General features: G+C 41.5%; 4 protein-coding genes across 9 annotated transcripts in view; 2 read left to right on the top strand and 2 right to left on the bottom strand.

Moving 5' to 3' along the window:
* Positions 1 to 1,940, top strand: part of LOC137265338 (golgin subfamily A member 4-like) — a 135,481-nt gene extending 133,541 nt beyond the window's left edge. For all 6 annotated transcript variants that reach the window (XM_067800721.1, XM_067800719.1, XM_067800718.1 and 3 more), the window contains one exon: positions 260 to 1,940. In XM_067800721.1, the coding sequence (XP_067656822.1) occupies positions 260 to 337 (78 nt within the window). In that variant the 3' untranslated portion in view covers positions 338 to 1,940. The remainder of the gene's footprint in view (positions 1 to 259) is intronic.
* On the bottom strand, positions 1,883 to 11,730 carry LOC137265340 (sorbitol dehydrogenase-like). Its single transcript, XM_067800724.1, has 9 exons — positions 10,540 to 11,730; positions 9,940 to 9,973; positions 8,248 to 8,412; positions 6,368 to 6,524; positions 5,763 to 5,881; positions 5,088 to 5,153; positions 4,267 to 4,442; positions 3,266 to 3,390; positions 1,883 to 2,482 (listed from the first exon to the last, which is right to left on the bottom strand). The coding sequence occupies exons 1-9, from the start codon at positions 10,597 to 10,599 to the stop codon at positions 2,329 to 2,331; spliced, it is 1,056 nt and encodes a 351-aa protein (XP_067656825.1). The 5' UTR covers positions 10,600 to 11,730; the 3' UTR covers positions 1,883 to 2,328.
* A 5,644-nt stretch (positions 11,731 to 17,374) lies between these two features.
* On the top strand, positions 17,375 to 18,601 carry LOC137265071 (uncharacterized). Its single transcript, XM_067800388.1, has one exon. It carries the CDS (start codon positions 17,375 to 17,377, stop codon positions 18,599 to 18,601), a length of 1,227 nt encoding a protein of 408 aa, XP_067656489.1.
* Positions 18,602 to 24,127: 5,526 nt separating this feature from the next.
* Positions 24,128 to 25,480, bottom strand: LOC137265069 (uncharacterized). The gene has a single exon (XM_067800387.1). It carries the CDS (start codon positions 25,478 to 25,480, stop codon positions 24,128 to 24,130), a length of 1,353 nt encoding a protein of 450 aa, XP_067656488.1.
* Positions 25,481 to 25,984: the final 504 nt, after the last annotated feature.

Genomic DNA, 25,984 nt, shown 5'->3' with positions numbered 1-25,984 from the left:
CCACAAGTAGCCTCCCTTTAGTCCTGTGCATTGGCGTGTAAATCGGTCACATGACCGGCAACCCAAATGTAGCTGGTGCCTCTTTGATGTCAAGGGATCTGTTTTCACATGGGATCACCACAGACACATCAAGGTTGGTTGTTTGTAGGCATCACATTACCTCCAGTTGATTAGATGAGGCTACACTGAAGCAGAATTTCTCTCTAGGATCAATCTGCCATGTTTGTTTTTTTAACTAAAACTACTTGCTTGTTTTCAGGGGACATCAAGTTCTTCCTCCAATCTTCACACTCCACGGTCAACCAACAGCACACTGCGACACACACCTCGTTCATAACGTACTCTTTGTCACGTTGATATGACCTCACAAATTTGATTTCATAACAAGTATGTAGAAGGGCTTTTAGCCTTGTACAAAACTTGCATAATTCACACCTTTCATTGCCAGCAATTTACTGGGACTGTTGATTGGTGTATTAAACTTCAACTAACAATGCTATGGCAACTAGCTACAAGCTGTGCTCTCATTGGACAGTTTTAGCTTTGTTATGGTTAAAGACGTCAGTGATTGGTTGAGAAGTTGCTAGTTTTGTGAGGTGTTTGTCGAGTGGCTGTTGTCATTGGATACCCTAGAAGAAGTCTCTAAAGCCAGTTTCACAGTATTGACACAATAAGCAATGATGTCAGCGTGTTTTTCTGTTTAGAAACAAAACCTCCACTTCCACAACATGATTCCATTGATGATGTTGTTTATAACTGAGAAGATGTGATTTCAATTCTTCACATATCTTGATCTTCCACGAAACATGAATGTTATGTTTTGAAAATGGCAGCATTAGCGAAATAGCAGTATGAACTCTCCAGTGCTGGGGGGTCAGAACCATTTTTGTTCCTCAGTACAAAATTGTCAAGGTATTGTGCCAAAGTTGTGCCAGCATTAGTTTGGTTAAGTACTTCCTGCATTAACCGATCTTGTTTTCATGTACCGTGCATCTAGACAAACACTGTATTATGTCTTCTATTCTGATATGTGACTGTTTTGTTCAGACAGTAATTAACACAACAGTAGGAAAAGTTCACGACATTGTGTGCCATTAACTCAGCTTTGCTAATCTGTATCCTACTCATTTGTTAATATGAATTTATTTATTGAAACTGAATTCCAGTGAAATGTTGTTAAAAATGGCTGTTAACAGTTGTAGATAAATATATCCTTGATATATTGCAGTTAATCTGTTTTTGTTTCAAATTCCATTGTACATTATTAGGATTTTTGTGGACCATACTTTGTTGATTTTGAAATATCTATTCAACAATCTAATAATCAAATATAAGGTTTGTCATTTGATATTTTTCAGCATAAACTCTGTATTTGTTGACAACAGTAAACATGTGACTATATTAGTTCCGTTGTCCAAAATGTTCCTTTCATCATCAATTAACTATGTCTTGAAAGTCAACTTAGTAATTTGCATGCATTTCATGTAATATCTTTGTTGATACAAATGTTATGCTTTCATTTTTAAATGAATGGTTTAATAACAAATTTGCATAAACCATTACTTGAATTCATCTCTATCCTGTTTTATGGAATGTTATAAACATTCAGTGTTAGCAGCTAATGTGTACAAAATAACAAAACACTGCGCCAAGTCATTGTATAGTTGTATAGGATTGGTAGGTGAATACTATCCTACTGAATGACCTCAGATATTAGAAGTCACGTCCCGAAAGGAAGCAGTATCACATCATCTGCACATTGACAGATGGATGGTCCCACGATTTTTGACATGTTTATAACATACTGTAATATACCGTTTGTATTTTGTTGATGATGTTTTTATGAATGCAGTTGATCTATGCAAAATAATTAGAGGCAATATGTATGTACTTATTTTTAATACAATGCTCATACAAAATTAAAAACAATGTAAACATTATCATCTTGTGTTTTGTTGTGATAAGGAACGTTTGTACCTGGGAATTTGGCCCTAAGGTGATGGTAACTACCATTAACAGGGTGAGGCCTTCTAAGAAAAAGGTAAGCACACTGAATTGTACAATTGAAGAGGCAATGCTGATGGTAGTCTTGGATATAAAGAGTTGAGATGCTGTAATGGTAAGACGTAGGGGTACGGGACTATAGGATGTATCAGTATTCAAATGCAGCTGTGATAGAGTACTTGGATAAAATGAAGTGAAACGCGGTCTTTCATCAACCTACCCTCAGAGTACAGAATTTAAAAAAAAACACATGGTCTTATTTAAATATAGCAGCGCTGGATTTCCAGGATATATAGAGGTGGGACACTGTCGCAGATGTCTTCTTCAGTCCTCGGCACAACGGACCATCACCTTGACGGCCACTCCGCTCGCCGTTGTCTGCAGAGCTGCGAGAGACTTCTCCAGTGGGAATCGATGGGTGATGAGAGGCTTTACGTTCACCTTCCCGCTGGCAACCAGAGACACCGCGGTAGTGAAGCTGAAGCATGAAACCGAATACATAGATGAACAGTTAATTCATGCATACGCATAGATTCAGCTAATGCTCGTTGGTCACATTAACATGGACAGGATCATGCATTATGATCGTGTTTACACATGTAGGTTCAAACACGCGATTTTTCATCAGGTATACATGTGTAAGTAATTACACTATTCTTTTATCACATTTCAACCTGTGGAGGCCAAACAGGCATTTTGGTCACAAATGCCCGTGTAGGTTTACACAGCGTTCATTACGTTTACAGATGTGGGGATATGCAGCATGTAAAGACAAATTTGGACCAGACAATCTGATGATTGATAACATGGGTAATGGTCAACGTCCGCGTAGGATGATTGGCTCATCAAGATCTGACCACAACACCTCTTATTACAGACATAGTTTATAGGGTACCAACGGTCGTAAGTTTTCATGCTAGTGACAAATTAGCTTGTTGGCATGTTGTTAAACGCCGCACTCAGCACGTTGTCAGCTACGTGGCGGCGGTCTATAAACAATGGGAGTAAGGAGCTCACAATCCAGTGATCAACAACGTGAACATCTGTGCACTTGGCAAACGATGGCTTGTGTCAAGTCAGCAAACCTGACGACCCCATTCCAGTTAGTCGCCGCTTACAAATATGTGTTACTGAGGACCAATTCCAATACGGTTCTTCAGAAGTGTCCAACGGAAGTCCTACCTGACCCCTTTGTACAGGTCATGGTCATGGTGACCAGAACCATCCCCAAAGCACCTGCATAGTTATGAATTAGCCTTACTCGTCGTGGCAGTATCTCAGGACTCCTCTGATGTCCACTTCTTTCATAGCGGCTGTGCCCAGGGGCACCTCCTGAACGAGGTCACCCATCCCAACCATGGTCACGTTGCCACCCCGTGTCGTTGCCTAGGTAAACAGATAAACAGATTTTAAGCTTTACTTAAGCGTTCTTGTTATAAGTCTGCGACTACCAAAACAGCTGCAACAACAACAACAACAACAACAACAACAACAACGTCATGATAGAACACACCTCCCAAAACAGTTGTGAAGGAACGCTCGTTTAAAAACCTTTAAGAAAGTATGGGAAATGTGAAGATATTTCAATTATAAAGTAATGAATTAGGGAAGTTGAGCCGGTAGCCAGCGGATTGATCGAAAATCTGTTGCCTGCGACATTCAGCAATGTACCATCCAGAAATAGGTGTCATGCTGAGTTTAGTTCAGCGCTGCTTTCACAGTATGTGACTTACACAACATTGTGCCAGGTCATGTTGGCAAGTCCGAAGTGATGGAAAATTTCCCGCTTGGGGAAACTGAACATGACAGCCATAATGTAATGCTGACAAATGTAACTCAGAGCCATAAATGATTCGAACCTGCAATCCAAGTTTTGGATACGTCGAAGGGATGCAACATAGTATTGTGATCTGCCGTCGGACTGACTATTATTCATAGAGATCGACAATCGCCAATTGACTATCGATCGATTATCGATAAATATACGAGAAGTAACTAAGAGCAAAAAATGCCCAAAACGATCACGCTGAAGTCATTTAGCAGCTTGCCGTAAATAAAGACATGCATTTGTGTATTGTATGAGAAAGTTACAGTTGTATTTCATTCATCACAGTGGGTTTTGTAATACATAGTCGATTACATGAATCACAAATAATTTTTCCTCTTGCCGATATTTCCGATTTTGGATTTTGTGATCCAGTCAAAACTGCATAATCTTAAACTCCAGCAATAAAACCTAAGAGTACTGAGACTATCACTCACATAGATGGCGGTGCTGACACAGGAAGGTACGCCAGTGCATTCCATGGAGACATCAGCTGGTTCTCCCAGAACTTCTTCAATTGCGGCAGCAGCCTCCGTGGGGGACAGACCCCTGACATTCAGAGTATGCGTCGCTCCGACTTTCTTCGCAACCTTCAGTTTGTCATCTCCGATGTCTAAAAAGGTGGAATAGAATTATATTACAAAACAATGATGATGACATTATTAAGTACCTGTCACGTACTTTCTTCTCTTCAGCGTCGTCGTCGTCATCATCGTCGTCGTCGTCGTCGTCGTCGTCGTCATCATCATCATCATCATCATCATCATCATCATCATCATCATCATCATCATCAAGAATATGACAGCCTTATATGCTGTGATTCGGGTCGCTGAATAGGCAAATAATTAAAATAGATTTGGCACAGTTCTCCCAAGATCCATGTCCGAGCTCCCCAACGCGACTTTCTTAAACCTGAGTAGGGGAACTAATATCATCTAAACGAAGCGATGAGGTTGCTTTGTTTTGTGCCTATACGGCAATGCTTGCACAGGCGATTGATTTTAACGCCCACATCAGATGTTGCCGTCATCGCCGAGTGAGTGAGTATGGTTTTGTTCGATAATTATTCCAACAGTATCACGGTGGTACACAAGAAATAGGCTTCACACATTGTACCGATGTCTGGAACTGAATCCCGGCATTTGGCGTGACGACCGAACGCTTTAACCTCCACGCATGAAGTAATCAGGTTCTATTCTTATCTTATGTGGAATACATCTGTTGTGCACAGAACAAAAGCAATCTGTCCCAATCTCACCTGTCACCAGAACTCTCGTGGCACCTCTCGCCAACACTGTCACCAGACATAGGAGTCCAATTGACCCTGAAATGAAAACAGTTTCAAATGTTCGGTCCTGTGTACGCTTCCATGAGTACCATCTACATAACAAAGACGAATATATCACTAAATCGGTCGGTAAAGTTAAAGCTCCTAGCTCCTTCCAATAGTTCTTTAGTGATCATTGCCTCCGTAACTAACCGATCCGATTCTCACATCACTTTGAACTCTTCTGACCATTCTCATCTTCTCTTTTTAACCAGGAACCTATCCGACCCACACTTCAGCACGGTGTCACCGACATGAATACTCTCTGTTACTGGCCCGTGAAGTTCCGGGATAGAATAGGCCTTCAGCAACCCATGCTTGCCATAAAAGGCGACTATGCTGGTCGTAAGAGACGTCTAACTAGATCAGGTGGTCAGACTTGCTGACTTGGTTGACACGTCATCTGTTCCCAGTTACGCAGACCGATGCTCATGCTGTTAATCACTGGATTGTCTGGTCCAGACTCGATTATTTACAGACCGCCGCCATATTGCTGAGTGCGACGTAAAACTAAACTCACTCTCTGTTACCAGGACAATAACCCTGACCCAAATATCAGCACGGTGTCCCCCATATGAATCCTCTCCGTTGCCAGGGATGACATACCTGACCCACATATCAGCACGGTGTCTCCCATCCCAATGTTGGCTCTCTTACAAGCATACACTGCTACAGCAAGAGGTTCAATGACCGCACCCTCCTCATCGCTAATGTTATCGGGCAGTCTGTGAAAAAAAGGCGAAAATTATTGCACCAATACAACGAAAACACCGCATGAATAGTCTTTTACGTCTCTTTCAGTAGTGTTTACCCATGTTCAACATGCTGACATGTAAGGAATGAAGACTTGACAACATGGCGACTTGTAAGGACACATGACTTGACAACATGGCGACGTGTCAGGATACAAGGCTTAACAACATGGCGACATGTAAGGAATGAAGGCTTGACAACATGGCGACTTGTAAGGACACATGACTTGACAACATTGCGACGTGTAAAGAAGGACACAAGGTTTGACAACATGACGACATGAAAGGACACATGACTTGACAACCTAACGACAAGGAGGGGCACATGGCTTGATAACATGACGATATAAAAGGACACATCGCTTCACAGCACGACGACAGATAAGGACACGTGGTTTGACCAAATGACGACATATAAGGACAAAAGGCTTGACAACGTGACAACATGATGGGACTCACTTGTAGCAGAGGTCCGCTCTGTGTTTTGCGTATCGGCTGAGACCACTGACGTACTGAGGGTTGATCACCTGCATGACTGGACACAGGTTGTAGCGGCCGGCCTTGCACTTCTTGCACTGGTAACACGCTGGACCAGGCTCTGTTGCTACACGGTCACCTGGACAACACAGAGTGAGTGAGTGAGTGAGTGAGTGAGTGAGTGAGTGAGTGAGTGAGTGATCGAGGGAGTGAGTGAGTGAGTGAGTGAGTGAGTGAGTGAGTGAGTGAGTGAGTGAGTGGACATTAAGTGAACATGTGTGGACACTTTGGGCGATTAGGCCAGTACCTGGTGACATCACCCCTTGCCGCAATTACTGCTAGGCTCGAACTTTGAAGGGATTGCACAAATCGTTTTATTCCAGCTATATGGCGACGGTCTATAAATAATCGAGTATGGACCAGACAATCCAGTGATCAACAGCATGAGCATTTGGGAACCGATGACATGTGTCAACCACGTCAGCAAGCCTGACCACCCGCTCCCTCTTTCACACAAGCATTCACCAATAAGTTTTGTCCAAATGTTAGGATTTGAAACCACTCGTTGTTATTTTATCTTATATTTTGAATGTAAGTTAGGACCTACCAAAGCAATACCGAGGGTCGTATAAACACCGACACCTTCAAGTTGACAGTAACCTTCATCGCGATTACAGATTTAGAAATCTTAACATGTGAGTAAGTAGCTTGCCTCAACAGAAATATTTTCTTGACTGACTTTTGCTTCACATTCCTCGTGATCCATGCTGTTATCTCCCCTTGACACACATACGGAAAGCGGGTAAGCCATACCTGGTTGCGATTTAAAGACACCCATGGAACGATAGCCAAATGCTGAAAGTCCTAAAGTAACGAATGACCAAGAGATGCCACAATAAACTACTCCATACAAACTGGTGATTTATTCTGGGACGAAGGGGAAACCTAATGCTACTATTTAGAGATAGTCATCGATCGATAAACATTGGCTGGCAGTCCTAGAGTTAGCGGCCGAATTATGTGGAATGCACGGTTTCACACTGTGCCAGCGTTTCTACAATTAGTTAGCACTTTAACTGAATCTGTTTTATGAAAAGATCATATACGCGAATTAGTGGCGTGACGATCCATAGATATGCATCGATGCACGGACCGCCGATACACTGATTCGATACAAAGTTTTACATGGTGGAATATCCCAATACTTCATATGAGCGACAATACATTGATGTCTAAATTTGAATGTTTCCGAATCGCGATACCGGTTAAGAAATTGATGATTGAAATGTATGCTTACGTAATTTCGTCAAGAACTGTGTCAGATATAGCGCTCGTATGTTATTAACATTCACAAACTTCAAGTACGAATTTAATTTTCTCGTTTCCGAATGAACATTGAAGTACGCTGACGGAATTTTACGAAATGCTTTAAAATTTGTTTTGTATTGATCTGTCAATACCTTGGCAATATATCGTCGTGACTAGAATGTTAGTATCGTATCGCTTGTTGTAAGCCAATACCAGCACTAACATGCATATCATTCCTTCACGTGATGTGTGCCAGTGATATGGTGCAGTGAAAAACCGTTGCTTTGTATGGTGGCTGATTTGGGCCATCGCTTTCTCGCCTTAAAATTTGGAGGCGAGAAAATGTGAAAGCGATAAAGCGGTGGCCCAAATCAGCCACCATAGCTTCGTGCTTTTATGTCGACCCTTCGTTTGACCCCGAAGCTTGCACCCTGCTTAGTCCTAATTCATTCCTAATCTGAGTTCTCGTTGATCTCTTCGACGCAACTAATGAATGTAATTGTGAACTTAAATTCAGGTAGGAATTCAGAGACAAAACTAAGGCAGTATCTTACCTACTTTGAGATGAGTGACCCCCTCTCCCACCTTGGTGACCACGGAACTGGACTCGTGGCCCAGAACAGTCGGTTCTGTGAGAGCTTTCCCTCCAAAGCCTGCCTGCTTCCAGGTATGAACATCAGTACCGCAAATACCACAGTTTAACTGCCTTAGTTGAACTTCTGTGAATGAAGGAGTGAGTGCAAATACCTCAGTTCAACTGCCTCAATTGGACCTCTGTGAATGAATGAGTGAGTGAGTGAGGTTCTGACTGTGTGACAATGATCGCGTCGGTATCTTTTGTTTGTTTGTTTACTTCTTGTTTTTCGCCGCACGCAGCAGTATTCCAACTACATACCAGCAGATTAATCAATCTGTTAATCAATACAGTTTATGATGCATGCACGAAACACCTTTGCACTGTTAAATTCCTAGAACTATAGTTCAATACTTACATAACGAAACATTTATGAAGTGACTATCACTTAGATTATCTTTTCTGTATTTTGAAGCTATCACACAAGGGCTGGCTTAAAACAAAATTGAAATGGTGACTTATACCGACAGTTTGACAGAGGTTACCAGATTTAAATATTGATGAACGCGATCTAAACCCAGAAACTCCTTATTTCTGTTAATCAAAAGTAATTGCTTTTGGCCTGAAAACTCTCACCGGAGATTGGATGACAATGAAAAGTAATCTCATGTTACAAGCAAGTGCTTGGCTGACCGTGGAAGTATTTCTCGAAACGCATTAAGTGGCACAAAGCTGCATTGTGTAATTGTTTTTACCAAACTATATTTCTGGGATTAAATGTCAGCCTGACCCAGACGTGTCAAATTACGTCATCGTTCGTGCCCCGACATCGTGTACTGTGAGCACGATAGTAACAAGCTGCGTCAGGCCTTGACCCCGGAACTTTCTGAACTTGCTATCAATCACGGACACAAATAAGGTACATGTTTACTGTATATATAATCAAAGGGGGGAAAAGCTTGATTGTTTTGTTGTTTGTAGTTTATCGCTGCACTCAGCTATATGACAGTGGTCTCGAAGTAACCAAGTCAGTGAGCCTGACCACACGATCAAGTCAGATCAATTCTTGTACAGATTTTCACGGGTGAGACAAATATGTAAAATAGGTTCATGAACGCATGAGAGGTACGAGGATTTGAAAATGATCTGGACACTTATTTAGCATAGATTTTGCCATGGTGACCATTGAGTGCATGTGGAAAACGTTCATCTTCTAAAACGTCTCTTCCGGCAGAGTGGGGATGTATTTCAGTTATGTTGGCTGCTCCAAACAGCTAACATAGGTAGAATATAAAGTAGATTTCCACTCATAACTCGATTTCAAAGTAGGCTTTAGACCCATAAGCCGAATGAATTCGAAATCAAATTGACCTTACATCCATAACCCGAATACAAAGTAGATCTTCCAATCATTCCTCGAATGGAAAGTAGACCATCCATTTATAACTCGAATACCTTGTATCTACAACCCGAATACAAAGTAGACTTTACACAGAACCAGAATATACACTAGACCTTACATCAATGATTCGAATCCAAAGTAGATCTTTCATGAAAAATTTCGAAACAAAATAATTCCTAAATTTATAACCCGAAAGGAAGCTCCTGTGCATGCGTACCTGCGTAGGAACGTACGTGTGTACTTGTGTTGGTGAGTGTGCGTAGGACTTACCTCCATATTCCGGCTCCGGGATAGGGACATCAATCTGTGATGAAAACAAAAAGACACGTGCATAACCAAGAGTTGGTAGTCGAGGTGTTAATGTGTGTCTTCGTGTCATGCTGAAGGCCCAGGTTCGATTCCCTCACATTTGGCACAATGTGTGAAGTCCAGTTGTGGTGTTGCCCGTCGTGATATTGTTGGAATATTGCTAAAATTGGCGTAAAACCCGACTAACTCACTCTTAAGGCAGGGCGAGCAATTCAGCTTTAATCGGAACAATCGATACGCTGTAGTGGTTGGCAGCAACATACGGTGATTGGTACATATTACATGTTAACAACGTACTCACCATTCGCAGATCATTTGCCCCCTGTAAGATGATCGTCACATATTACATGTTAACAACGTACTCACCATTCGCAGATCATTTGCCCCCTGTAAGATGATTGGTACATATTACATGTTAACAACGTACTCACCATTCGCAGATCATTTGCCCCCTGTAAGATGATTGGTACATATTACATGTTAACAACGTACTCACCATTCGCAGATCATTTGCCCCCTGTAAGATGATTGGTACATATTACATATTAACAACGTACTCACCATTCGCAGATCATTTGCCCCCTGTAAGACGGCGGATAGGTTGCTTCCTGTCTTCGCCATGTTGTTTTAGTTTGTGAAGCTGTATAGCTGGGGTCTTCTCTTTGGTGACTTGACATATACTACATAATATGCCCTGTCACACCCGTTTTATCGTGTTGAAGATAACATGCAGACGGTTGTGAGGCAATTCAGTCGGTGCGACACGTCGTATGCAACTAATCGTATGTAACACATCGCGTGGACCCAACCAACAGATTTACGAACCTTTCAACACTCTGCTGTTGATGTAATGACGATTTATAACCTTGAAACAGTATTTCTTTCTAAAAATATACCGCCATATGTCGCCAGGTGAACAGCTCCTAGTCTCATCTCGTCATGAGATGACTTGTGATGATCTTTGCTGATTGCTGAGTGTGGCGTTAACCAACACACCAGCCATCATTAGAAAAACAACCAATCTGACAAATCACCATGAAATACGGGCAATAATTCAAGACTGATAAACATCTTAGCACATGTCCATCTTCGAAGCCACCGCTATCGTACCCATAAGTTCAACCCTTTCAAAAACTTAATTTAATGGAACAAACTCGAAAACTGTTTGTTTGTTGTTTAACAGCGCACTCAGCAATATTCTAGATATATGGCGGACACGAAAGGTAAGACAACTGACAATATTCAGTTGTAATGTACATCGATCGTGACAGTCGTGACAGTCGTGACAAGAGGCCTTGAAGTTCGACCAGTGACGTTATGTAATACAACTGACCAGAATGTGTATCGGGTGAACATCACGCTATCCTATCCCCAGAGCGTTGATCGGTCTTTCATTGATGCGAATCACATCACGTCTCTTTGATATTTTTTACCGGAACATTGGCGCCCAATGTAGGACTGAATGTTGGTTTGCAACATTATAGTACGAGATTGCCATCCAATGATCGAGGGAAACACAAACCCCCTTGGGCAGCTGCCGCTATATTCACAATACACATATGTATAAATACACATTTATATAATCACATTTGAGCAAGATACAGTCCCAGTACATTACCAGACACCTCTGGGTATTTTGCGGTCGCAAATAAAAACAGAGGCGATTACAAAGGGGATTGGGTGACATCTGTATCCGCCTCTGTGAGGTGCATGTATATGTACCCATGCAAATATAGACGGCTCGCCTTTAATATTGTCTTTGCAAATGATCTGTTAAAGTCAAGTGATAAAGATAGCAAACACAAAGTCGTGCATAGACTGACCCCTGTATACAAAGAGCTACTGTGTTAGACACGACTGAAGATATAATCATCCTACCGACATCTAAGTAGAACAACGTAACCGAGATACATAAACCGATATATGGTCAGTTACAGCCCTCTAGCAATCGCGGTGACACTGAGGTCTACTTTCAGATGTGGGTCACACAGACACAGCCTCTAAGGAAGAACTATATTAGTCACTGACTTAACAGCTGTAGCGGTTGAAGAGTTATAACAGCATTCCCAGTATTAGTACTTAGAGCGGCAGTAGTATTGTGGCAGCACCAACAGTATCAGTGATAGATGTAATAGTTATGTTACCAGGAGAGGAATGAGTGGAAGTATTGTGTAAGTAACTGTGGCAGAAGTAGCAACGTGTATATGGCGGCAGTAGGCGTTGCAGTAGTATGGCGGCGGTTTGTAAATAATCGAGCCTGGACCAGACACCCAATCATCAACAACATGAGCATCGATCTGCACAACTGGGAAACGATGGCATGTGTCAACCAAGACAGCGAACCTGACCACCCGTTCCCGTTAGTCGAATATTATGGCAAGCATGGGTTGCTGAAGGCCTATTCTACCCAGTACATTCAGGGGTCAGCTGCAGCAGTGTAGTAGTAGTAGTAGTAGTAGTAGTAGTAGTAGTAGTAGTAGTAGTAGTAGCAGTAGCAGTAGCAGCAGCAGATAGATAGATTGGATATTTATATAGCGCACATATCCACGCACTAGTGAATGCTCAAGGCGCTGGTATTTTTCCCTCGATCACCGGATGTCAATCTCAACAGCACATCGTATTTCAATCTCAACTCCCTGGGGAGTATACAACTCTTGCTGCCACTAGGCGCACCGAGTTTATTGTGGCTCTCTCATCCTAACGAGGTACCCAATTGACAGCTGGGTGGACTGGGACACATAGTCACAGCACTTTGTCCAAGTTGACTGCACGTTGCTGCACCAGCAACTAGGTGTATGCACGTGTTCATGTGGCCACCATTGGTCATATACCAACGGATTCGTGGGTTCTTTTAAGTGCACAGGGTTGTGTACTGTGCACTAGGGGTTGTGACAACACTGAAAGAGTCTGCACACAAAGGTGACTCCAAGGTTTTTACACCCGGTCACAGGTGGGCTCGATCCCGAAACCTCAACCTCGCTGGACTACTAGCCTGGCGCCTTAGCCAGCTCGCCCACCATGCCCACTAGTAGTAGTAGTAGTAGTAGTAGCAGCAGCAGCAGCAGCAGCAGCAGCAGCAGCAGCAGCAGCAGCAGCAGCAGCAGCGGCAGTAGTCGTAGTAGTAGCAGTAGTAGTAGCAGCAGCAGTAGCAGTAGTAGTAGCAGCAGCAGCGGCAGTAGTCGTAGTAGTAGCAGTAGTAGTAGCAGCAGCAGTAGCAGCAGTAGTAGTAGTAGTAGTAGTAGTAGTAGTAGTAGTAGTAGTAGCAGCAGCAGCAGCAGCAGCAGTAGCAGTAGCAGTAGCAGTAGCAGTAGCAGTAGCAGTAGCAGTAGCAGTAGCAGTAGTAGTGGTGGTGGTGGTGGTACTGTTCCACTCTAACACAATACAATCTCTGCGGGGCAGTTAAATGCCATATTTGTTGACCCAGTTGTACCCTGTTGGTAAACGCAGAGGTAGATTATATTTATGTTATCACTGTATAAACATGGAACCCTAAACTAGGTGTCAACGGAAGATATACCTGCTACGGTTGGGGACATGCCTGTACAACAACGTGAGGGTAGTGTGTACGATATACCCCATCAACAATAGGGTTAAGATTTAACTATGGACAACTTATACAGCATATGTAGTCTGGTTCGGCCTAGCAAAGTACAGTTTGGAATGAAGTGAATGCTAACTTTTGCGTTTGCCATTGTGCAGTGATGGAACCATGTCTACATTATATATGCAGCCATGAATAAACTTCACTCTGTTTAGATATTATAATTCGATTCGAGTTTACGCAAATCGCCACATCGGTTGTCCGACACAGTGGAGTGTGGCCTCTGTGTTTGAGTGAGTGGGTGACGGAGTGAATGGGCGAGAAAGAGAGGGAGCTCATAGTTACGTAGCAGTGTTGCGCATGCGAGTGAGTGGGTGGCCGAGTGAAAGGGCGAGAAAGAGAGGGAGCTCATAGTTACACAGCAGTGTTGCGCATGCGTTGTGAATAGGTTCGCACATAACCAGCTCTGAGCGTATCGGCAAATGAAACAACCAATGAAAGTCTTCGTTATTCTAAGTTACACGCCCACCCGCTCTGACTGGGTTCTGTATCTTGGGTGCTTCGTTTCGAGGCAGTAAACCCAAGTACAAAACATTGCACTTTTGTTTTCCCATTGTACTGTTATAATTTGGTTTTCATAACCAGCAGTAGATATTATGTCATGAATGAATGATGAATTACTATTATATGTTTTGATTATGCTTATTTTGTTGATTGCATCTCAGCTTTAAGCCTTTCTAGTTGGCTCTTAACATGTAAACGTTACTTATAACCGCATATTTCACATTTCACATGAATTTTACTATCCCAGTTTCGATAAACATCTTTCGATGTTGAAAGAGGGGACGTAAAATACTTGCTGGCTTCCAATTCCCTAGCTGATTTATCAAAACTAATCCAAAGCTAACTATTTCAAACAATCCCGACACAAATCTAGCTCCTTCATCAAAGTAAAAATAACAAATCATACCAAATTCTGCAGAAATTCAACTAAGGGCGACTTTCCACAGTTCAGCATCATTCATTGTCTTCAGTAAATATCTGAACGTCTAGAACTATACTATTGTATGTTATAACCCGTTTGATTTCATTTGAGAACGATATGAATTGCTCATTAATACAGAATCTACTCATTTTGCAGCGAAACCAAATTTTGCACATTGACATGACATTGACAGTCCAACTCCGATGATCTGTCTCATGATTTTGGACACCCGAATAGGAAAGACCTTTCAACGAACAATCATTATTATATTGTCTTTTTATCATTGTTTGGAGCATTTGCTGGTAGAACAGCATCATGCACGCTTGTAACTGTAATTTCCAGTGTCCATCTATGTATTGTTCTCTCTAAATCGGTCCATTGCTGTTTCTCCCTGTCTATTGTTATCTCTTCATCTGCCCATTGCTATCTCTTCATCTGTATATAGCTATCTCTTCGTCTGTCCATTACTATCTCTTCATCTGTATATAGCTATCTCTTCGTCTGTCCATTACTATCTCTTCATCTGTATATAGCTATCTCTTCGTCTGTCCATTACTATCTCTTCATCTGTATATAGCTATCTCTTCGTCTGTTCATTGAATCTTTAACTACCTCTTTAACTGACATTGACATTAGTTGAGTTTCGTCTTAACGAATACTCTCTCAAAAGAGAAACGTGCATCTATTGTTTAATCTGCAAACTTTCAAGTGGGACAAAAATGTAATTTTTTTATCATTTGCGCTTCAAATGGAATGATGTATTATCGCAGGATGACTGAATAAATGGCACTATAGATGGGAAAGTATTTGTTTTTTCTGTAATCAATATGAAACTACCAACATTCTGACAATACAGGCTTCCATTCCCTTGCATAAAACAAAATGGCGAATGGACTGTTCACTCTCGCGAAATCAAACCAATTTCGAAGGAGAACACATCGTATGTCAATAATGTGGAACAAACAAGAAACGACAGACTAAAGAGGTAGGTGTAACTTTACAGTCGATGAATAATTAACCATTGTTACGATATAGCTTATATGCGACCTATTGAAGTATGACTCGTGACGTAGCAGCTATTCTAAATCATAAATAGTAATGGGATATTGTCAAACCAAAGGAAACTGGAATGACCTATGTTTGTAAATGCACGAAATAGTGCCTCCTGTTTACTAGATAAACTTTCACAAGCCTTTATGGTGATAATTATTAGCTTAGATCATGATAATTTCTAACACCTATAAATAAGTAAACATTATCCTTCAGACTGGTGTTCTGCCAGCTATATAGACTTGCCTTATAGAGACAGAATTACTACACATACGTCAACTTAACGTTCAGTACAGCCTTGGAGCAAAGCTATTTACTTGCGTACGATTTAACAACGCAACGCTTTGGTAGTCGACAAGGATGTACCATCTGGGTTTAGGGGCCACTGCTGCAGTTGATGCACAATCATGCTGAAATAAATGGATTAGACCCGCTGTGAAAAAAACATGAAAATGCACTCAACCAGCCTGTGCATATACATGATACTGTGAAAACATGATACTTTGAGATTAACAACGGACGATTTTGCTGATATTTACAGCTCGTATTGCTATCGAGTCAAGGTGTTAATGAAGCATTAATAGAGAATGAAGCCGACAGATGTGCGCACCTTGGCATATCTCATTTCCTTGGTTTTTCCTATATTTCATAGTAACATTGTTAACTCTTTGTGTTCTCTCGAGACTGGGGACCTCTAAGTGATTTGTGGAAACAAATGGCTGGATTTCCTTCCGGAGGTAGGTCGTACGCTGTGTTCTGTTGTTTATTTTCCTGCTTTAGATTAATTCTTTTGACTTAAACCAACTAAATACTTACTGTTTATCAAGGCGTTCGGTTTTCAGTATCCAGGTGTGTTTAATCATCAGGAACCATCTCAAAATGTTTAATAGGATAGGCTTATCTGGTGATTATAATAACATGTGACACGACTAAGAAAGTATACGCATTTCCTTTATTTATGTAACTGAAAACTGAAAGAACGGTTGTTAAATTTAGTTGAACCATCAATCATACCTACAATTGAGCTCAATAATTGGTGATTTTAGCCACCAGATTTTGGAGAATATGGAACATATTTATCAGCATATCTTGTATTATTGTATTTATAGCAAAAAAAATGTCACAATCAAAATTAAATCACCGGTATGTATGTTTTTAGTGCTACTAAGCACTAGCTCTACTTTTAAAAAAACAATATTGCGGACGTTCGCACATCACGCCTAAGACACGGGTTCGATTCCCCACATGGGTATAATGTATGATATTCTTGGAATTTTGCTGAAAACAGTGGAAAACCCAACTCACTCACTAATACAGCATCGCCAACTCTTTTCTTTTTTTTAGGATATCCACATAAAGCGTCTGTTGACTGTTATAGTTTCTTTTGCCTCCGATTTTTATTGGCCCGTTTAAGGTGATCATTGGAACAACGTCTTGGTGAGGCCTGTATAGGTAACTACAAATAAAGTTTGGTTTTGCACCACCAATAAAGTTATTTTGCTTATCCTTTAACGCGATGTAAATATACACACTTACCTACCTACCTACCTTCCTCCCTTCCTGCTACACACACACACACACACACACACACACACACACACACACACACACACACACACACACACACACACACACACACTAAACACACACACACAGACAGACAGACAGACACACACACACACACTGGTATTGCGGCTAGTGTAATGTGTATGCTAACTATTTTGCAAAATTATAGATATACCCTTTTCTGTTCCAGTAAGTCCAGCATATGTAAGATTAACGGAAGAATATTTAAAGAGGTGGAAGTTTATTTAGAGATAATGTACGGACCACTTATCTGCAGCAGATATGCAAGCCGGGGATTGATTTCATTGGTTAATCTAGCACCTCGTCCGTTTAGATGTCACCATGGATACCAAGGAGGATTTGCTTCTTACGGTGCCACTGGCAAAGGGAGTTATGGAGCCTCACTTGGAAAACAAAATGCCATCTATTTTGAGCCAGTCCGTGACATGCTACTGGAGAGTATCAAGACAATACCCATACGACAAAATCATGTTTTCAACATCGGCGACTACGGCACAGCTGACGGAGCAACGTCCATGACGTTCATGACTGACCTGTTGAAGACCCTCCGGGATCACCATGGTCCAGGGACGGAGTTCCGGGTGATCCACGAAGATCAGGAGCTTAATGACTTCAACTCACTGTTTAGACGACTAGCAGGTATAATTCCAGATCCGCCCTCTTACCTTGAATACCTTCCAAATGTCTATGCTCATGCGAGTAGCGTTCATTTCCATACACAGTGCGTTCCATCAAACTCAATGCACTTCATCATGTCAGTAGCTGCTGCTCAATGGTTGCCCAAGTCACCAACTGTCTATAAAGATTCCTTATACATCTACCCGGATAGCAGTGATGCAGAAAAGAAAGCCTTGATGAAAGCAGGAGGGGAAGCCTGGGAAACGTTTTTGACGATGAGAAGCAAAGAGTTGATACCAGGAGGTCTATTGTTCGTGGCCGTGTGTTGTGAATACACTGATGCTTCCACTGGGGAACCAACGTACACGTCAAAATCATTTTTACTCTTAGCTACACGGGTGTGGAGGGAATTTAGAGATTCGGGCAAAATATTAGAGGAAGAATTCATAAATACAAACTTTCCAATTTATCTCCAAACACGGAAACAGTTAACGTCCCCTTTTACTGACTTGACATCCCCAGTGAAGAGATCAGGATTACAGCTTCTGTTCTCTGAGGTGTACATCAATATAGATGTGTTCTATGATGCTTGGATGGAGAAGAAAGAGAGGGAAGGGATTGATGACAGGGGGGAGTTTGCCAGGATGTACGTGGCAGCTCATAGGAACTGGAGTAACAGCACATTCGTGAATGGTCTCTCAGAGACTCGCTCACAGGAAGAGAAGGAGAAGATAGTTGATGAACTCTTTGCAACTATTGAGAAACGCATGACTTCTATCAGTCCAGATGAGTTCAAGAATGATATGGGTTTGAATTACCTCATCATAAGGAAAAGAGCCTGATGATTTGAGAAAAATAAAACGATGACAACATGATATCTCTTGTGATGCTTAATTGAGATGCATTTTGTCTGTTGTTTAACGCTGCACTCAACGATACATTGCGATATTCTATAAATATTCGAGTCTTGATCGCACAGTCCACTGATCAACAACATGGGAAATACGATGACTTGTCAAACAAGTCCACCCAATCCCGTTAGTCGCCTCCTACGACAATCATGGGTTTCTGAAGACCAATTCTAATCCTGTTCTTCAAGGGTAAGGTTGAGATTTACTGACCATGTAGTTTGGTAAATCAGTCTCTGCTCACTGAGTTGAGAAAGGAGTGACGGAATGTAAAGGGGGCTGAGTGGTCATTGTGGTGTCATAATATCTAGATTCTAAACATCAAGGTCATCAGCCAGCAATTTTCACTCGATGGTTTATATAAGTAGGTCATTTATACAGTTTCACATTCTCCACTGTTTTATCTGTATCTCGCGCGGAATTGTTTCTGGACCCAGGGTGTGGTGAACAGCAACTTAAACTAGATAACATACAGATCAGGTCAGATCATCACCTACACATGTGTGACAGTATGTCAGAGGTTCTCAACTAGAAGACAGATATTCAGAGGTTCTCCACCAGCAGAGAGTAATCCGGGACAAATCTTATGGAAAAGAACTTCTTGAATTTATTTGAAGTTCTTGGAGTTGTTATCCATAACATTTGCCCTGTAGTACTGCACCAACATCAACAATCACAGCTGGCAGTAGTTCAGAGGTACAGTTTAGCTGTGCAGAGACTCTTCACTAGCAAACAGTAGTTCTGAGGTTCTCCACCAGCAAACGGTAGTTCAGAGGGTCTCCACCAGCAGACAGTAGTTCAGAGGGTCGGCTTGTATGTCTCCATCAGCAGACAGAAGTTCTCTACTTAGAGAGAGATGTTCAGTGAATCTCCACTAGCAGACAGAACTTCATGTGTTCTACACTAGTAACACAGGTTTTCAGAGGTATACATTTGGTTATCCATTACTCCCGGTTTTAATCGCACACAGATATACTTATACTGCTAAGGCTTTCTAGCAGTTGGGATCTTGTGTCTACGAACAAAGTACTGACCACTGAACGTTAAGAATATGTCTCAGATGGATGTGTATTTGTATGTGTAATGGATGGAATATAGAGGATACGGGGAAAATACTGAAGATTTTCAAATACTAGTTTCTCACTTTGACTTAATATGAATCAGTCGGGAATACCATTTGACGTCAAACCCTCAGCAGTTTCGAAATCAGGACTCCGCCTCTTGCTGAAACTGTCATTATCTCTGACATATTTTACACCACTTGGAAGGAAAACAAAGACAAGGAAGGGATTAATGACAGGGAGTTTTTTGCTGGAAGGTAACTAGGAACACACTGAATGTGTTTGAGATTGGACTGTCTGTGTGTGATGTTGGTGGAGTACACGTGGACAAGCGTCGAACAAGAGCTGGGATAAACAATGTGATTGATTGATTGATGTGTGGTTTAACGTCGCAGGCGGCAATCTTTCAGCCATATAGCGACGTGAACATTGAGAATCCAGACAATATTCTGCCAACAAAGGGCAGTAAAAAGTTACTCAGTAGCATAATATTAAAAGGCAATACAATAATCTGCCAATGAAAGGCCGCAAAATGTAAGTCAGTATCATAATATTAAAAAGCAAAACACTAATCTACCAACAAAGGGCAGTAAAACGTTAGTCAATATCACAATGTTGTAAAAAACTAACAACTACAGATAAGAAATAGCGTTTTGATTACCTGGAAGACCAATGAAATGATAGGAGTAAAAGCATGCTGTATGTCAAAAGACAAATTATAACTTATTTAACAGATTTATTTCTTTCAGGTAACCTAAAATTAGGTGATAACTCACATTGTTAAAAAGATCTTTTAAACTATTACACGAATAAAAAGTACTTCTTGCAGGAGCAAAATCCACACAGTCAAGTAGTATATGCTCGACTGTTATTGGCTCCTGGCAAGGAATACAGAAAGGGGCGTCTTCACCCTTCAAAAGGAACTCGTGCGTGTACCGGGAATGGCCTATACGGCAACGTCTAAGGATAACCTCATCAAATCGAGTAACGCAATTTAGATGAGTATATCCAATGGTTGGCTTAATTTGAAATAATTTATTATTGATCTGTGTATCCCACAGCGCCTGAAAGAGTTGGCGTACATATGATCGGATACAGGGCCTAAAATCTCTATACGAGATACTAAAAGGAGAGATTTCCTTGTCCAAGGCTGCCTTGGCCTCTGCATCAGCCTTGGAATTGCCTCTAATGCCCATGTGGCTGGGCAGCCAGCAAAAGACGATGATGTACGAGTTCATGCATAACGACTGGTATGATTCCAGAATATTAATCATGAGTGGATGAGAAGGAGAGCGATTCTTAAGTGCTTGAAGGCAGGACAATGAATCTGAGAAGACAACAAATTTACGCAGATTGCTGTGTTTCATATACTGTAGAGCTGTTAACAAAGCATTTGCCTCAGCTGTAAATATAGAAGCATTGTCTGGAAGCCGAAAGGACAATGCTTCAGATCCAAAGACGGCAGCAGAAGCAACCTTACCACCATCCTTGGATCCATCTGTAAAAATAGGGTAGTAGGAAGTATACTTATCTTGTAGGATAGTAAATTCCTGCTGATAGACCAATTCATTTGTTTCTGATTTTTTAAACTTGGAAAGTGATACATCAACCTCTGGTTCAACGATACACCATGGTGATGTAGATATAAGACGGGATTCGGCAATAAGATTTAGATCAATGTCAGCATCAGATATGTGCTCTCTAATTCTGATGCCGAGGGGTGGAACAGCATTAGGTTTTTTATCATAACGGTGAGAATACTTTGGGTTAAAAACACAGTTAAAAGCAGGATTAGAAGGGGTTGATTTTAATTTGGTTATATACTGCAAAGATAGTTTAATGCGTCTTAGAGACAGTGGAAGCTCATCAGCTTCCACATACAGAGATTCTACCGGAGATGTGCGAAACGCCCCCATGCAGAGTCTGAGACCCTGGTGGTGGACAGGGTCCAGTAGCTTTAAAGTGGCCTTAGTGGCCCCACCATAAACAATAGAACCATAGTCCAGCTTGGAACGGACTAAGGAACGGTAGAGATTGAGGAGTGTGGCTTGGTCGCCACCCCATTTAGTGTTAGAAACAACTTTAATGATATCTAATGCCTTCAAGCACTTAAGTTTCAGTTGCTTAATGTGAGGTTTGAAAGTGAGACGTCTGTCAAAAATAAGACCAAGAAACTTGGCTTCATCCACAACTTTAATAGGATGTTTATTCAAATAAAGATTTGGTGCTTTGTGGCAACTTGTTTTACGGCAGAAATGTATACAATTGGTCTTTGTCATAGAAAACTTAAAGCCATTTTCCAAGCACCATCTGTGGATTTTATTGAGGCACAGTTGCAACTGCCTCTCGATGGTCTGCATATGTTTGCCACGACATGATACATTAAAATCATCAACAAAAAGAGAACCATCAGTATTATTATTTAAAACTTTTGACAGACTGTTTATCTTAATGCTAAAAAGAGTAACAGACAGGATACTGCCCTGTGGGACACCTTGTTCTTGCTGAAAATAATCAGAAAAAGTGGTGCCCACACGGACCTTAAACTGTCTGTTACTCAGAAATTTAGAAATGAATTCTGGTAATCGGCCACGGAGGCCTAATGAATGTAAATCTTTTAAAATACCATGTTTCCATGCTGTGTCGTATGCTTTCTCAAGATCAAAGAAGATCGACACAACATGGTCACCGGCAATGAAAGCATCCTTAACATATGATTCCAATCGAACGAGATGATCAATGGTGCTATGGTTCTTTCTGAATCCACACTGAATATCAGAAATAAGATGGTTGGATTCTAAATAATACACCAAGCGGTCATTGATCATTCGTTCCATTGTTTTACAAACACAGCTAGTCAGCGAGATCGGTCTATAGTTAGACGGATCAGTGGCATCTCGGCCTGGTTTAGCTACAGGAACTATGGTAGCATTACGCCAAGAGGTTGGAAAATTGCCAGAAGTCCAAATGTTGTCAAAAATGTGAAGTAAAGATTCTAGAGATGACTGGGGCAAGTGTTTCAACAGCTGATAATGTATGTTATCAGGCCCCGGTGCTGTATCATGAGCTTTATTTAAAGCAGTAAGCAGTTCAGATATAGAAAATTCGTCATTATACTCTTCACCATTGTCTGAAGAGAAATCAATTTTGGACTTTTCCTGAGTTTTCTGATATCGCTGGAACTCTGGCACATAGTTATCAGAAGACGAATGTTTTGCCAGAGTTTCAGCCAATTTGTTAGAGATATCAGACTTATCAGTTAAAGTGTCATTTCCAACAACTAAATGTTGAACAGAGGATTTAGAACCTTTACCTCTAATTTTGGCAATCATGTTCCAAACTTTTGAAATTGGGGTCCGAGAATTAATCTTGGAAACATACTTATGCCAAGACCCATGCTTTGATGATTTAAAGCAGCGACGGGCCTTGGCAGCATTAATTTTGAGTTGACCTAGATTGTGGCCGGTAGGATGTCGGCTGAAGTACTTTTCAGCCTTCTTCCTTACTTTTCGAGCTTGTTTGCATTCATTCGTAAACCAAGGTTTACGAGTACGTGGAACACCAGAGGTCTTAGGAATGGTTTTGTTTGCTATATTTAAAAGTGTATCAGAGAACGCTTGAATAGGATCTCTTGCATCAACAAATGATTTACTTGAAATTTCATCCTCACAAAGCAGCTGGAAACGAGGCCAGTCTGCCTTGTTGAAATTCCACTGTGGCAAAGTAGAATCATTACATGTGTCTGAGACTGATAATAGAGTGGGAAAGTGGTCAGAACCACAAAGATCATCATGAACTGACCAAGATAAATCACTGTATAAACTAGGGCTACATAGCGTTAAATCTAGAGCTGAATATGTCCCTGAGCCGGGATGTAAATATGTGTGTGACCCGTCATTCATAATGCACAGGTCGTTATTTAAAATGAAATTTTCAAGCAGCTTACCACGACCATTACAATCATTAATTCCCCACAAAGGGTTATGACCATTGAGGTCGCCCATGATAACGCATGGTTGAGGTAACTGATCATATATCTCCTGCAGCTCAGACTGTGTACAATGAGCTGAAGGAGGGATATAAATAGAACACAATGTAAAAACAATTTGTAATGTTATTCTGAGAGCAACTGCTTGCAATGAGGTTTTTAATGTAACAGGGCTATGAATGATGCCCTGCCTAACCAATATAGAAGAGCCACCTGTAGCTTTATCTGCATTAGCAGGTGAAAATGAGTGATATCCACTATATCGTCTAAAATCAAAATGATCAGTCTCTTTCATATACGTCTCTTGGAGGCAAAATGCCACAGGATTGAAGTCCTGTGACAAGAGTTGCAAGTCGGGAAGGTTGTTCCTAAGACCTCTACAGTTCCACTGTATAAGGTGTGGGGCCATAATTAAGGATGCTTACTTGGAGGAAGAATTGGAGATCTCCCTCTTCTTCTACTGGAAGAATAAGAACGGTTGCCACCTCTAGACCGAGTCGTATGTTCATCACGAGAAGGTGATGGGCTGGAGGTTCTAGAGGAAGGACCAAGTTCCATATTTTCAAAGACTTCATAGGAATTCCTAGTTTCAACTGTTTTTGGTTGTAAATCAATCTGTTGGTTGGATTTGGTTTTAGCGTGCTTCTGCGCTTTTTGGCTATTTGGGGATGATTGCAATTCGTAGAATTGTTGGATGGGGTCTAATTCTCCCTTGGAGACTCGGCCAGAATTTTTAGGGTTTTGTTGTTTAGAGGTTGAGGAATCTAAGGATTTGGTAGAATTAGAAGGTTGAGAAGAGCTATCTGTCTGAGAGTGAGCTGACTTAAGGGAGATTTGTTTAGGTTGTTCTGCCTCAAGCCATGTAAAGTCAGTTTGACAAGAGGCTGAGCAAGTGGTCTTTCTAAGTGATTGAGAAGCAGCTGCAGAGTAAGATTGGTTGATATTAGGCAGATTTCCTTCAACGATAGTTCTGGCTTCATAGTAGGTGATGTTTCTTTGTGTTTTCATTTTTACTATGTCATTTTCTTTTTGGAAGACTGGACACTGCTTTGAGAATGCTGGGTGATGACCCGAGCAATTAACACAACGTGCCTCCTCATTACATTCTGAGCCTTCATGCTCTGATGAGCCACAGCGAAAACAAGCCTTTGAATTCCTGCACGAGTTTGCACCATGGCCGAACTTTTGGCATTTGTAACACCGTAGTGGAGGTGGGATATAGGTGTCCACTTTGATATTACAATAGCCTGCTCGAATTTCCTTTGGAAGTTGAGCACATGCAAAAGTAATCAAATAGGTATTAGTGACAATGGTTCCAGTTGGTTTCTTCAGAGAGAAACGTTTAATATGGGATACTCCTTGTGGGGAGAGGGCATGAACGATTTCCTCTTCACTCATATCTGCTAAGTGCTTATCTCTGTCCCTGATGACTCCCCTACAGGAATTCAAAGACTTGTGGACGGATGGACGAACAGGTACATTTGCCAGTGACTTGGTTTTCAATAAGTTTGATGATTGGTGTTTATTGGCACATTCTACAAGAAGGGCTCCAGATCTCAACTTACGAATGTTGTCAACATCACCTGCAATCCCTTTGATAGCCTTTTCTACTGCAAAAGGGTTGAGTTTTACTGCAGCAGATTCCTGACCTTCAATGACAATAAATTTGGGCCAGTGACTTGACTTTAATGGATTTGTTTCAACTTCTTCGTCAGATGAGCTAGAATACAAATGTCTTTTCTTGGCGGTTGTTTTGGAAGACATGGTGAGATTTAGTAAGTTCGTCATCCCTGCTCCCCACCCGCCACCGAGCACCAACAAGGGCGGTGCCACTGTCTGCGGATCTCCAGCAGACTGGCACCAGGGATACAGGGATGATATACACTGCTAAGTAAGGTCTGCCCAGTCATCCACTGAAGAAAGGGAGAGTCCTCCCCGCTATCAGAGAACAAGCCTTTCTCAGCTTCAAACTGAACGAATTCAAACCAACAGTTTGGCTCATGAGCCACCGCCTTCTAGGAAGATGGTGGCAAAGAAACGTCTGAGCTTTAGTACATTTAATACACAGCAATAATCACTATATGTTGGCCACAATAAAGTATGACTTCCTAGGGCATGGCGTGACCAGCCGATTGACCAAGACGAGCCCACTTGGCCGCCCCTCTAGGGGAAGTCCGGGTCAAAGTGGTGTGTTGAGGTCAGGTCATATAATTGCCAATGGCCTGACCCCTCAACCACCAGACAACCATCCTCCCCCGACAGTAGGCT

The sequence above is a fragment of the Haliotis asinina genome, chromosome 15 (assembly GCF_037392515.1).
Source record: "Haliotis asinina isolate JCU_RB_2024 chromosome 15, JCU_Hal_asi_v2, whole genome shotgun sequence".
Classification (NCBI taxonomy): domain Eukaryota; kingdom Metazoa; phylum Mollusca; class Gastropoda; order Lepetellida; family Haliotidae; genus Haliotis; species Haliotis asinina.
The sequence above is the reverse complement of the archived record's forward strand: the minus strand, read 5'-3'. Positions and strand labels throughout refer to the sequence as shown.